We start from the raw sequence: 13,531 nt of genomic DNA on the forward strand, positions 1-13,531 counted from the left end.
CATAACGCCCACTTAACGTCCATTTTAACGCCGAAATGAGGTGAAACGCCCAGATATCGCCCACTTAGCCACAAAATGGAAATTGACGCCCATTTCTCGGACACTTATCGCCGAGCATTACTTTCGCCATGTACATAACGGTGAGAAAAAATAATACCGCCCGCCCATGTTTTTTGGGCGGAATCATCAGAATGGGCGAACCCAACACCCATAATATCGTCCAGCATTAGTTTTGGCATGTAATTAACACCGAGATTCAATAATACCGACCGCCCATTTTTTTTTTGTTGTAAAGATCACATTTGCCGAAACCAACGCCCAGTGTCACACATCTCGCCCACAATATCACTCACCGAAAAAAGGCTCTGAAAAAGTTGAACTGTTCTGAACTAATCACAGCGGTGTGCACGCCATTTTGTAAATCGCAGGTCGCTTCATTGAAAGGGCTGCTTCAACTTCGGAGGAGTTTGGATTTACTCTGGAGTTCTTCTCAGGTGATGTGACCATCTGAACAGACATCATTTCATACTGTGGACGATTGGATTTTACTGTAGGTGTCTTGCTGGGGAAATTTATTGCTTGTGAGCAATCGGCATTATACTTTTATTGGAATGGGGCCAGCCATTTCTCAGCCTGCATCGATTACAACGCAGATGCTGCAGAGTGCAAATAGCACAATGTCTAATCCATAGCATTATGTGCCCAATCTAAGACGTGCTAGACTGATGAGGAGGTCCAGACCATACACCCCCCGCACTTACAGGAAAAGCGGTCTTATTTCGACTTATCCAAGAACACCTGCCTTTGGAGACTGCGCTTCCACAAAGTGGTTATCAGTGAGATATGCCAGTTCATCAAGGCAGATCTGCAGCCTACCAGCACCTTCATGACATCACTGTCTGTCGAGGTCAGGGTCACCGCGGCACTGTTGTTCTACGCGTTCGGTTCCTTTCACGCCACCGCGGTCGACATTTCCCTTATGTCTCAGCATGCTACACATTGCTGCATTAGACAGGTTACGGAAGCCCTGTACGCGCGTAGGATGGACTTTATCAGCTTCCCCATGACCAAGGAGGCCCAGACTGACAGGGCTGGAACATTCTACCGAATTGCTAAGTTCCCCAAGTTGCAGGGAGCAATACACTGTAAGCACATCGCCATGTGGGAACCTTCTCAGGACCCAGAGGTTTTTCGCAACAGAAAAGGATTTCACTCCTTGAAGGTCCAACTAGTTGTCGACCACAATCAGATCATTATGACAGTGAATGCCAAATATCCGGGCAGCTTTGATGATGCTCACATCCTGCGTGAGAGCGCTGTATCTGACATGTTTATCAGTCAGTCACAAGGTTAATGCTGGTGCTTGGTGACAAACGATATGGCCTAGCCACCTGGCTGATGACCCCGCTGCGTGACACCCACACCGAGGCCGAGAAGCGATAAAACAAGAGCCACAGAGCCACACGCAATGTGGTCCAGAAAACAATTAGTATGCTTAAGCAGCACTTTAGATGCCTGGAGCACTCAGGAGGCGAGCTACAATACAACCCTGATCAGGTAGCTCAATTCATGGTTGTGTGCTCCATGCTGCAGAACCTGGCTATCAGGAGGGGATAAGAATTGACAGAAGGGACTGATGGTCCACCTCAGGAGAGAGAGGAAGAGGAGGATGAGGGGGTTGGACGCTGACCTCGGGCCAGACAATCAGGCTGACTATGCAACCATGCCCACGCCCCCCTCCAGACCGCAGAAAAGGGCCCGTAGTGGCGACATAGCTGCAAGACTCTTACGTCAGCAGCTCATAAATGAGCGATTTGCCTGAAAGAACGTTGTTGTTATTGACAAAGCTGACACACTGCTGTGTATGCTGCTCAGACATCAATTTGATTCAAGTTAAGTGTAATTATACCCTTTCATGTTAAGGAATCATGAGTGTTTAATGGTCCAGCTATCTGAGACAATATGCAACAAGGTTATGTTGAATAAAAAACATTTAATACGACCATTGGTCTGAAATCATAAGTATCACGGGCAAAAACACCCCACACCCCCAATCCACTTTTTCGAACATTGACATCAATCAAATGGTCAACATGTCCAGCAACACAGAACACAAATGCAAACCAACAGGATGGCCCCCTCCCCCTTTACCTTACAACAAATTGCATACACCGAGATGGAGATATGACAAAGCCATCACCTGCAGACATGCACCTCACTTTCCTCCCCCCCTCCCCTCCCCACCTCTATCCCTTCCTCTCCTCGCTCCACGCCGCCTGGCCGAGGAGCTCCTCAGGTGGTGCCTCATTGGTGGGGATGAAGGCAGAGCCGGTGGTCGCACGGATCCGGGAGCTGGGGGTACCAAGGTGGCAACATTATCGGATGCAGAAGCAGGATCTTGCTCCTGCCTCTCATGGGTCGTTGGCACTGGGGGTGGATGGCCGCATTCCGGGACCACCGGGAGACCTGTGCCACCAGTGTTCCTGGCTATCGTTTCCAGGGTCTTCGCCATCCGCGGTATGTACTCGGTCATGGTGCCGGAGATGCTGGCCAGCTGTCAGGATATGCCCCCCAATGCCTCTATGATCTGATCACCTATGTCAACAGTCCTTGTGTACAACTGTACCCTCTCTCCGCTCTCATATGCCACTCGTGGAGTAGACCTGCTGCATCCACGAAACCTCCGCGGGGTCGGTGCTGTCCTGGGGACACCTGGAGTGCCCTGTGGCGAGGTGCTTGGGCCCGGTACCTCCAGAGTGGAGATGGGAATGGCTGGAGGAGCACTATATGACCTTGAGGTGGAATGCCTTCTGGGGCCTGGCAATGCAGACTCCTCAAAGTCGGCGCTGTCATCCGTGGAGAACGGACCCAGCTGATTGAAGGGTGAGAATCGCAGCTCCTCAGCAGCCGATATAGGATCGTCCGGCCGCGCCCCCACTTTCTGGCCTCTGTGGTCTGGCCTTGGGACGCGCTGCTGGCTGAGCTGCAAAACACAAATGAGGTTATTAGAGGAGAAGGGGGTGCTAGGGTCACAAGGTGAGTCCATCGCTACACATAGCATATGCACAACAAAAGTACCACCACTATCAAAATCATCACAGACACCACATTTCATGATCATCAACACATTCTGCATTGCAATGATTCTCATGAGGCCAGCATTATTTATAGGACACTTTTCGAAATCATCTATCATATATTATTGTTCGGATATGAGTGGGTGTGGCATCTATTGACTTTACATGACGCAATGGTGTATACTTTACTCTCGTGGCATCACTTCAGGGTCTGCAGCTGCTGCATGGCCGTCCAGGAGTTGCTCCCCACTAGTGTCAGCACCTGCTCCTCAATGTCAGTGAGGTCGCTGATGATTGGTGGCCCCCAACCCTTTCGCCTATGCTCAGACCTATTCCTCGATAGCTTCTTCTGTAAAAGGTAACAGGACGACATGGCATGAGATAATTGCATGAGATCATTGCTAGGCACTGTCACAGAGACTGATACAACACATAACCGACAGATGTAATCATGATTATTATGATCATTATCATTCTTTACCTAAAGACGTGCACCATGACCGCAGGCTTTGAACACAACATTCCCGGTAAAAGTGAAAAACCTCACATCTGATGATAGTCACTCATGACCCTTACAAATTAAATTATATAAATACATAAGTACATGTAAATAAATGTAAGGTCGTTCCATCGCTTTTGGCATTGGTTGCCCTCACGCACCTCATTGGTCGCCACCTCTATTATCTCGGCCCATATCCTCTGGTAGACCTTTGGGGTGGGCTTCCCACGCCCTCCCTGTGTCAAATCACCCCAGCGTGACTCGACCACCTGTATGAGGGAGGCATTAGCCTTGTCCGAGAACCTCCTCGCTCTTTTGCGTCCTCCAATTTACTCCTCTCCCACCTCACTGCTCTCGCCAGCGTCAGTCTCCACAACGTGCAGTGGCGCTTCCTCCACTCCCTCCATTATAGGCATCAAATTTGGGAAAATATCTGGCAGGTAAGTTTTTTGGCACAATTTTCTATTAAGCTCGAAACTCTCCCTCCTTCCTCCCAAAGCAGCCACACCACACTCACACACGCCTTCACTCCCTCTCAGCTCCCTGTCTCTCTGTCTCCCCTTATGCGCATGTAATGATGACTCTTGGCCTCCTGAATCGCGGGAATCAAGCGTTGCCATGCTAAGGATGGCGACATGTTACGGCAGAATGTCAGAGAGATTTAACGCTAATGCCCATTTCAGATCGCTCGCAATAATAAAATGGAAACTAGGGGGTTTGAAAGTGGGCGACAAACTGGTGATTGGAAAACCCATATTTACCGCCCACGCTGGAAATAAGCCCATATTTGGGCCATCTGCACAAAAGTGTAAAATCTAGCCCATAGTTCTTGCATCTCTCTGTAATTTCTCTGCAAATTTGCTCCTCCATATTTTTCCCACTACTTGGTGGTCTATAGAATACATCAAGTAGTGTAATGGCACCTCTATTTTGTCTTAACTCTAGCCATATAGATTCTGTCCTTGACCCTTCCAGGACATCCTCTCTCTCCTGCACTGTAACATTCTCATTAACCAACACTGCCACATCACATCCTATCTTTCCTTCCTATATTTTCTGAATAGCTTATATCCAGGAATATTTAATACCCAATCTGCTGAATTATTCTCCTTATACACTGTTCTGAAGACCATTGATGCACTCATGACCATATTTTGTATATCGCTTTGTTTCATTGTAATACATTCCATTTATAGAAATAATCCATCCAAATTTACAGACTTCATCAATTAGACTTCATTTCATGACAAGCTTAAAGGGCTCAAAATGAGCAAATCTCTCACAATGGATGATATCCACTACTACTTAGTAGACTAGGGATGACATTTTTGAAATGCTCAGAATCATCATGGAATCACTGGATGTTGAGGAGGTCCTACTAGATTGGAAACAAGCTAATATGGTGCCAATATTCAAGAAATGGGGAAAGACATCAATGCTAATACAATTATGGGATGGTTTATCAGGAGCAAACTTGACATCTATCACAGTAGGTGAAAAATCTAGTAAATTATAGCCGAAGGCTAAAAGAGGAAGAACCTGCCTCATCAACTTCCTTCACTTTTTTAGGTTATTACATCGCAAACAGATAGTGAAAAACTATATGATATGCCATGGCCCTGAATTTCCTCAATGTCATTTTCACTATTGTTATGCTGTTGCTGCGTTAGAAAGTTACATCGTTCACCAGCAGAGGGAGTTACAAGTTAAATTCTATGCATTTGTTGCAATTCTGCAACTTGGGTGTAGAAACTGTGTAAGTTGCTGATCACTGTCCGTCCTCCCCACACAACGCCCCCCCCCCCTACCCCCCCACCCCCCGGAAACAAACATGTAACAACATAACTCTTTAAAAGCACTTTACAGGTGACCAACAGTAGCAGCAGAACATTATCCAACAGCAAAGCAGGCATCCAACAAGTGGTTTTGCTTGCAATTTCCACCAAATCACTTGACAGCATCTCTCATCCACAGAATCAGTTCAATTGTCCAAGAATAAATCGGCAGATTAAATTGCAATACATTATTTCACTAAGTGTAGATTTAATTGTTTTTTGAGTCCAGAATAACACATTCCTTTGAGATTTTTAGTCATTTTCCAAACTGTCCTTTAACCAAAACAATATTATTTACATGGATTCTAAGCACAAAAATATTCTGGCAATAACAACAACAACTTGTATTTATATAGCGCCTTTAATGTAGTGAAACGACCCAAGACGCTTCACAGGAGTATTGCGCGATAAAAATTTGACACCAAGCCACATAAGTAGAAATTAGCGCAGGTGACCAAAAGCTTGGTTAAAGAGGTATGTTTTAAGGAGGAAAGAGACATGGGGCTCAATTTTCTCCAAGCCTGTTTTTTAGCGTACTTGCCCAAGTTGCGCCACTTCATTACGCAAGTAGGTGCCCCAGAAAAAATCTTCGGTTTTTCGCTGGAAAATGACTAAAAATCTCATCTCTACTCTGGACCCGCACAGTGTGGCCAGTCGCCTCGGGGGTAGAGCCTGCAGTCTGCGCCGGAAAAATGTGCCGGGAACGTCTGTGCATGCGCAGTGGCAGTTCAGCACGACCCTTGTGTTCAAACTGCCTTTGAAGTGGTGAACCTACCAGAGCGGTGCATTCACTACAGTGTTGAGCTCCCTCCGGCGCTAGCCCAGGCCGAGTGGCCTCCCGCACTGGCCCGCTGCCTTCCCGGGCCCTGTGCAGAAAGGTGAATTGGAGTTTGATGCTGAAGGTACGACCTCAATTTTTTATTTCTTATAGAATTGCGGTAATGATTATTTCTTGATTATTTTAATTGTGCGAACAATGGTTTTGCAAGCCTGTTCCCTCTGAGAAGAGGTGTTCCTATTGAATGGATTTTATTTTTTAATGTCTCGTTAGTAGTTTTTGTTTGCAAATGCACTCCGTATTGATTTATTTAACATTGCTAAGGTTTGGTTAGTCCAGGTCCAGGTCCTCTCCACTTCCCGCCCCTATCCCAGGCCGAATGGCCTCCGATGTACTTACCTGCGCCGATTTCTTTAACTCTACGCAAGGGTTTTCTCGAGTGGCCACATACGCTGGCCTAAATAGAAATAGAGTATCTATTAGCTGGCCAAAGTTGCCTAAATGGCCAGAACTGGCGTAGGTGGCTGGTAACGCCCCTTTTGAGAAAAAAAAACTACCTAAAAAAAAACGTAACTAAGTCAGTTACGCTGGTGCAAATTGATTGGGGAAACTGGGGATTTTTAAGTTAGGCCAGAAAAAGCAGCCTACTCCAAAAAAACAGAGCAAATACTGGGGAAAATTGAGCCCCATAGAAAGGCAGAGGGTTTAGGCAGGGAGTTCCTAGGCTTGGGGGTCTAGGCATCAGAAGGCACGGCCACCAATGGATGAGCGATTATAATCAGTGATGCACAGGCGGGCAGAATTAGAGGTTGTGGCACTGAAACATGGAACTAAATGCTTAACTAATGAAACTAAAGCAACTACCAGCAGCAGTCACATTTATTCCCAGCCTGAGCTGTTTCTGGATACAGAATAGTTCATCAAAATCAAAACAATGTTATACTGGTAGGTGATAAATGTACTCCACATTACCGAAGAGTGATGCCTAACATCTGCATTACTTAGGACATGCTCATACCAACACTGCATTACCTATCCCTACAAACCAACACAGTCTCCCCTAATTTGATTAATTATCAGATCAGTTTGGCTTGTTTTCCCTCAGACAGCTTGACCTCATTTTTAACTGATGACCTTGTGAGGACAGTTTCCATTTTTATGCCACAGCTAGTTCAGAAACTCTCACATAATATGTTCTCTATATAGTTGTGAAAGAGAAAACACATGATCCAAAAACTTTACATTCCGAATGTGATCTATAATATATTACATTTGGTTAAATATGTCACGCACTACTAACTTGGGCATCACTGTTCTGTGACACATGCCTGCAGCTTCATATTTCTACCACTAAATGAACCTTCATAAACTTCGCACATCTATGCCGACAACAGCATCACTATTGAACTCTGAGGGAAATTCATTTTGTCCTTACTTTCTGGGGGAAAACCAGAGGAGATTCACTTGCATGTTGAATTTCTATCATTTGAAATAGGACGGATCGCATATCTATCACAGATGTGATGGGAGAATTGTAAAGTTTCAAAGAAAATTGATGAATAAACCAATGAAGATGGACTCAATGATCTCCCTCATCTGTAACTTTCTTCTGAACTATAGTCAGTATTTAGCCATTATCACCACAATAATTCATTTTCTCCCATTGGAGTAATAGTCCACCTAATCCTGCGCAGTTTATGAGGCTGATTTAGCCAAAGTCTTACTTTTCTATAAACTACACTAAGAATTTGTTGGCCTAGAAATTGGATCATGCTGCGCCTGTTTTACAGGCATACACATGCCCCTAAGAGTCCAATATGGCAGGCGGTGGGAGCTCATTGTGCCACGAAAGAGCTCCACCCACTAAATTTTTTTAAGGCTCCTCCATAGGCGTCCAAGGCGTGTGCCTGAAATGTTTGCAAATAGGGGGCATGTTTAATGCACCTTTTGCAAAATTGGATTGCAGCATACTTACTGAGGTTAGTATTCTCAGGGGCTTGGCAGCCAAACCAGCAGTCCATAAAGAGACCATTGGAGGCAGCCACCCTAAAGGAAGTTTTGATTAATTTTACATATCTTATTGTGCAGCCAGAGCTCCCAGCTCCACATTAAATTCTGCCAACAACACCTCATGCCCCCTCCCGCATGCCTCCTCCCCCAGACTCTTTTTAGGACGTTGGATGCCAGTGAATCGTGGTGCCTCCTGAGACTGGCAAATTGCCTCTGGGGACCTACAGCTCGCCAGTAATAAACAATTTTGCATGGTTCTGCCACTGGCCTCTTTAGGCACGTGCAACTTTGCTGCACCTGGATTGTGCTCAGATTTTGGCACGATCTAATTTCTAGGCCATTATTTATTTTTAAAATGATTTTTCTAAACTACACAAGAATGTAACATTTTATCATTACTTATTGGGCATACAGTTATCTTGATAGCATTGAAAATGCTGTATCCAATGGAGACACATTATTACTTGAAAATATTAGTGAGATAGTGGAGCCGGTGCTGGACCATCTCCTGGGAAGAAACACCATCAAAAAGGGAAAGTAAGATTAGCTGTCAAATATTCTTTTGATGATGTTACATATTGAGTTGCTTCAATTTGCAGACACCAGGGCATGTTTAGCATTTTTTACTTGTTTTGATTCAAAAAAAATGCCTGGCATGCTCTGCTAATTCAGCTACCTCAATGTAAAAAATCTTGTGTTTATATCTCACTTATAACTCTGAAAAACTGACAGTTATCATTTCAAATCTGGCAATCTTTCTTTGGTCAACATACAGATTATATGGCACATGAAGTTGTCAATTTCTTATCTGCATTCTGATAGATACTCGATAGTATCTGATGCACTTCATATTGTGCAACAGTCAGAACAGCAATACCAGCGTAGCCTGAGGGCAGTGGCAGGGGTATCATAGCCCACATCCCCTTTATAGAGCATTCACTGCTTAGTACAGTATTCTGTAGACCATGAAGTCTCATGGTTTCAGGTCAAACATGGATAAAAAAATCTCTAGCTGATTACCACCTACAACACTCCCTGAACCGATGAATCAGTACTCCACTATGTTAAACACAACTTGAAGGAAGCATTGTGTGGGGGACTTTGATGTCAATCACCAAGAGTGGCTCGGTAGTACCACCACTGACAGAGTTGGCCGAGTCCAGAAGCTGCCAGACCGGGCTTGTGGCAGGCGCAGAGAGAACCAACACAAGGGAATAACCTTCTTGACCTTGTCCTCACCAATCTACCTATCACACACTGATTCTGGTAGAAAGCGATGCCACTGAATCCTCAAAGGTACCTATCGCAGGTCCAAATTTGTAGAAGAGGCCCACTGGCTGCTGATGATTACCTGAAAAGATTGTGAGGAGTGGAGAAAAACAAAAATCACTTGTCTTCCTGTCTTCAACCTGCCCCTGGGACCCCTCCCAAACCATCCCCACCATGTTACCATGGGCATGCCTATGCTGAGGTGCATAATGAGCATTCTTCCAGAAGTGGCAGGCAGAGAATCTCTTCATTAAGATGACTACAATGGGTCTGCGCTGACTGCACATATAGTTGTAAGCCCAGAACATGCTCCCAGGAAAGCCCTGGAAATTCCAGGGCTACATACAAGGAGATGAGGACTAGTAAGATCTCCACCTCCCCTTTCCAGAACAAATATAGATCAGCCTAAAGACTTCCTACATATTTATGTTCTACAAAACTATTATAATTTTAGTTCATAATCTGCTCTGTAACTTACAAAGTTCAATAATTCATATTTTAATACATATTTAGGTATATCCATATAGGAGATAAAGAAGTTGAATATCATCCCAACTTCAGAATGATACTTCACACCAAGTATTTTAATCCTCACTTCAAACCAGAAATGCAAGCTCAGTGTACTTTGATTAATTTCCTTGTAACAAGAGATGGCCTGGAAGATCAGCTACTGGCTGCTGTGGTTGCTAAAGAACGCCCTGATTTAGAACAACTGAAGGTATATTTTAAATAGATAAATAGACAAACAAACAAATTTGAAGAATTATACACGCAGGGCTAAGTAAATTAAACACAAATTTTGTCACACTAGAGCATTTCTCGTGGCATTACTCAGTTAGTGGGAGGATGTATTATTTTAATATATAATATATAAACAGGACCATTTATTTATGGTAATATAATATTTGAAATGTTTATTATTATAGTGTTTATGGGACGGTTTAGCAATATTTTTGGATTCAAATGTTATTTTGTTTTTATTTCTGTGGAAATTGTAAAACAGTAGTCTTGATTAATATTATGGTCAGATTTTGCTGAAAAAATAACACTGTTATTAATGCACAAAGCACAGCAACTTGTAGCGAGGAAGAGATCATAGAATCATGGAATATTACAGCACAGAAGGAGACCATTCCGCCTATTGAGTCTGCACCGGCTCTTTCGCAGAGCAATCCAGTTAGTTCCAGTCTCCGTTCCTCCCCAAATCACTGCATTTTTTCTGCTTCAAGTATTTATCCAATTCCCTTAGAAGACTACTATCGAATCTGTATCCATCACCCTATCAGACAGTGCATTCCAACTCCGAACCACTCATTGCATAAAATAGTTTTTCCTCATGTCTCTGGTTCTTTTGCCAATCACCTTAAATCTATGCCCTCTGATTATCGACCCTTTAGCCATTGAGAACAGTTTTTCTTTATTTATTCTATCTAAACCTTTCATGATTTTAAACATCTCTACCAAATCTCCTCTTAGCTTTCTTTGCTCTAAGGAGAACAACTGCAGCTTCTCCAGTCTATCGCATAACTGTAATCCCTCATCCCTGGACCCATTCTAATCCCTCATCCCTGGACCCATTCTAATCCCTCATTCCTGGAACCATTCCAGTAAATCCCTCGTACACACTCTCCAAAGCCTCCACGTCCTTCCTAAAGTGTGGTGCCCAGAATTGGACACAATGCTCCAGCTGGGGCTGAACTAGTGTTCTATATAGATTTAGCATAACATCAAGGCTTTTGTACTCCAGGCCTCTATTTATAAAGCCCAGGATCCAGCATGCTTTATTAACTGCTTTGTAAACCTGTCCTGATTTCTTCAAAGATTTAATGACGTAATAATTGTTAATGACTGCCAATCAATCTATCTTGTCCAAAAAGTGAACAATAAGTATGGAGTTTCATTCCTTCAGGTTGTGAATTGTTTTAGATGTTAAAAAGTCAAATTTTTATTTTTATTTTTTTCTACCTTTTCTTTCAGTCTCTTTTCTCCTTTCTCTTAATCCAATCTTTCTTCCCTCTATTTATTTCTCTTTCTGTACTGGATTTGACATTGAATGCACCCACTCTAATTCACCCTTCATCTCAGTCTTTCCTCCGTTTATTTATCTATCCATTAAGCTCATTGGTTAAAAAGAAATTTATATAGCGCCTTTCATGACTACCAGACGTCCCAAAGTGCTTTACAGCCAATTAAGTAATTTTGTAGTCATTGTTATAATGTAGGAAATGCAGCAGCCAATTTGCGCTCAGCAAGCTCCCTCAAACAGCTATGTGATAATGACCAGTTAATATAAGAACGTAAGAAATAGGAACAGGAGTAGGCATTTGGCTCCTCGAGCTTGCTCCGCCATTCAATAAGATCTGCGTACAGTTTTGGTCTCCGTATTAAAGGAAGGATATACTTGCATTGGAGGCTGTTCAGAGAAGGTTCACTAGGTTGATTCCAGAGATGAGGGGGTTGACATGAAGATAGATTAAGTAGGTTGGGCCTATACACATTGGAGTTCAGAAGAATGAGAGATGATCATATTGAAACATATAAGATAATGAGGGGGCTCGACAAGGTGAATGCAGAGACCATATTTCCACTCATAGGGAAAACTAAAACTAGGGGACATAGTCTCAGAATAAGGGGCTGCCCATTTAAAACTGAGATGAGGAGACTTTTGAGCGATAAGGGAGTAAAGGGTTATGGGGAGCGGGCAGGGAAGTGGAGCTGAGTCCATGATCAGATCAGCCATGATATTGAATGGCGGAGCAGGCTCAAAGGCCAAATGGCCTATTCCTGCTCCTATTTCTTATGTTCTTATATTCTTATCATGACTGATCTGATCTTGGCCTCAACTCCACTTCCCTGCTTGCTCCCCATAACCCTTATCATTCAAAAATCTGTCTATCTCCACCTTAAATATATTCAATGACCCAGCTTCCATAGCTCTCTGGGGTAGAGAATTCCAAAGATTCACGATCCTCTGAGAGAAGAAATTCCTCCTCATTTCCGTTTTAAATGGGCGACCCCTTATTCTGAAACTATGCACCCTCGTTCTAGATTCCCCCATGAGGGGAAACATCCTCTCTGCATCAACCTGTCAAGCCCCTTCAGAATCTTATAAGTTTCAATAAGATCATCTCTCATTCTTCTAAACGCCAATGAGTATAGGCCCAACATGCTCAACCTTTCTTCATAAGACAACCTCTTCATCTCAGGAATCAACTTTGTGAACCCCCTCTGAACTGCCTCCAATGCAAGTATATCCCTCCCTAAATAAGAAGACCAAAACTGTATGCAGTACTCTAGGTGTGGTCTCACAGTTGTAGCAGGACTTCCCGATTTTTATACTCCAGCCCCCTTGCAATAAAGGCCAACATTCCATTTGCCTTCCCAAAAACTTGCTGTACCTGCATGCTAACTGTTGTGTATGGAGAAGGAGTCAGACTGGACACTGTGAGCTCAAAGTAAAATGTGACCTTAGTCTTTTATTGCAGGTCTCCAGAGTGCCTCTCCAACCTGTGAAGCCTCCATAAATACCTGTGCTCCCAAGGGATTATGGGATCCCTTGGGACTCCAAGGGATGAGCCCTCTGGTGGCTGTACAGAATAAATACAAGTCCACATAGATAGCAACGCTCCCCCCCCAAAGTCAATAGTGTAACTATTTACAACGTGAGTCGATCTGTGGCCCTTCTTGCCCTGATCGTCTCGGTGTGAAAGCTGGTGTTGTTGAATTATTTGTTGGGCCCTCACTGGGCTGCTGTGCAGCTGGCCTTGCCTGGTGTGTTGGGCCCTGCAGGGCTGCTGTGGATGATGGGTTCTGCTTCGTGGTCAACCGTGGTGCCGGTTGCCACTGGTGTGTATGTTGGGGGATCAAAAAAGGTAGGATCCAAGGTGGGTTGCTCAGGATAGTCCGTGAATCTGAGTTTGATTTGATTCAAGTGTTTCCGGTGAATGAGTCCATTTGAAAGTTTGACCCGAAACACCCTGCTCTCCTCTTTGGCCACAACAGTGCCGGGAAGCCACTTGGGACCTCGCATGACACATTTGCGCTATCATGGTATGCACTGTGT

The 13,531-nt window shown here is 44.1% G+C and overlaps 1 protein-coding gene across 1 annotated transcript in view; it reads left to right on the plus strand.

Moving 5' to 3' along the window:
• The window catches only part of LOC139226779 (dynein axonemal heavy chain 17-like), a 1,002,254-nt gene that overhangs the window by 909,672 nt on the left and 79,051 nt on the right, over positions 1-13,531 (plus strand). Inside the window, exons 65-66 of the mRNA XM_070857781.1 lie at positions 8,614-8,736; positions 9,982-10,186. Coding sequence (XP_070713882.1) covers positions 8,614-8,736; positions 9,982-10,186 — 328 coding nt within the window. The remainder of the gene's footprint in view (positions 1-8,613; positions 8,737-9,981; positions 10,187-13,531) is intronic.

The sequence above is a fragment of the Pristiophorus japonicus genome, chromosome 16 (genome assembly GCF_044704955.1).
Source record: "Pristiophorus japonicus isolate sPriJap1 chromosome 16, sPriJap1.hap1, whole genome shotgun sequence".
Classification (NCBI taxonomy): domain Eukaryota; kingdom Metazoa; phylum Chordata; class Chondrichthyes; family Pristiophoridae; genus Pristiophorus; species Pristiophorus japonicus.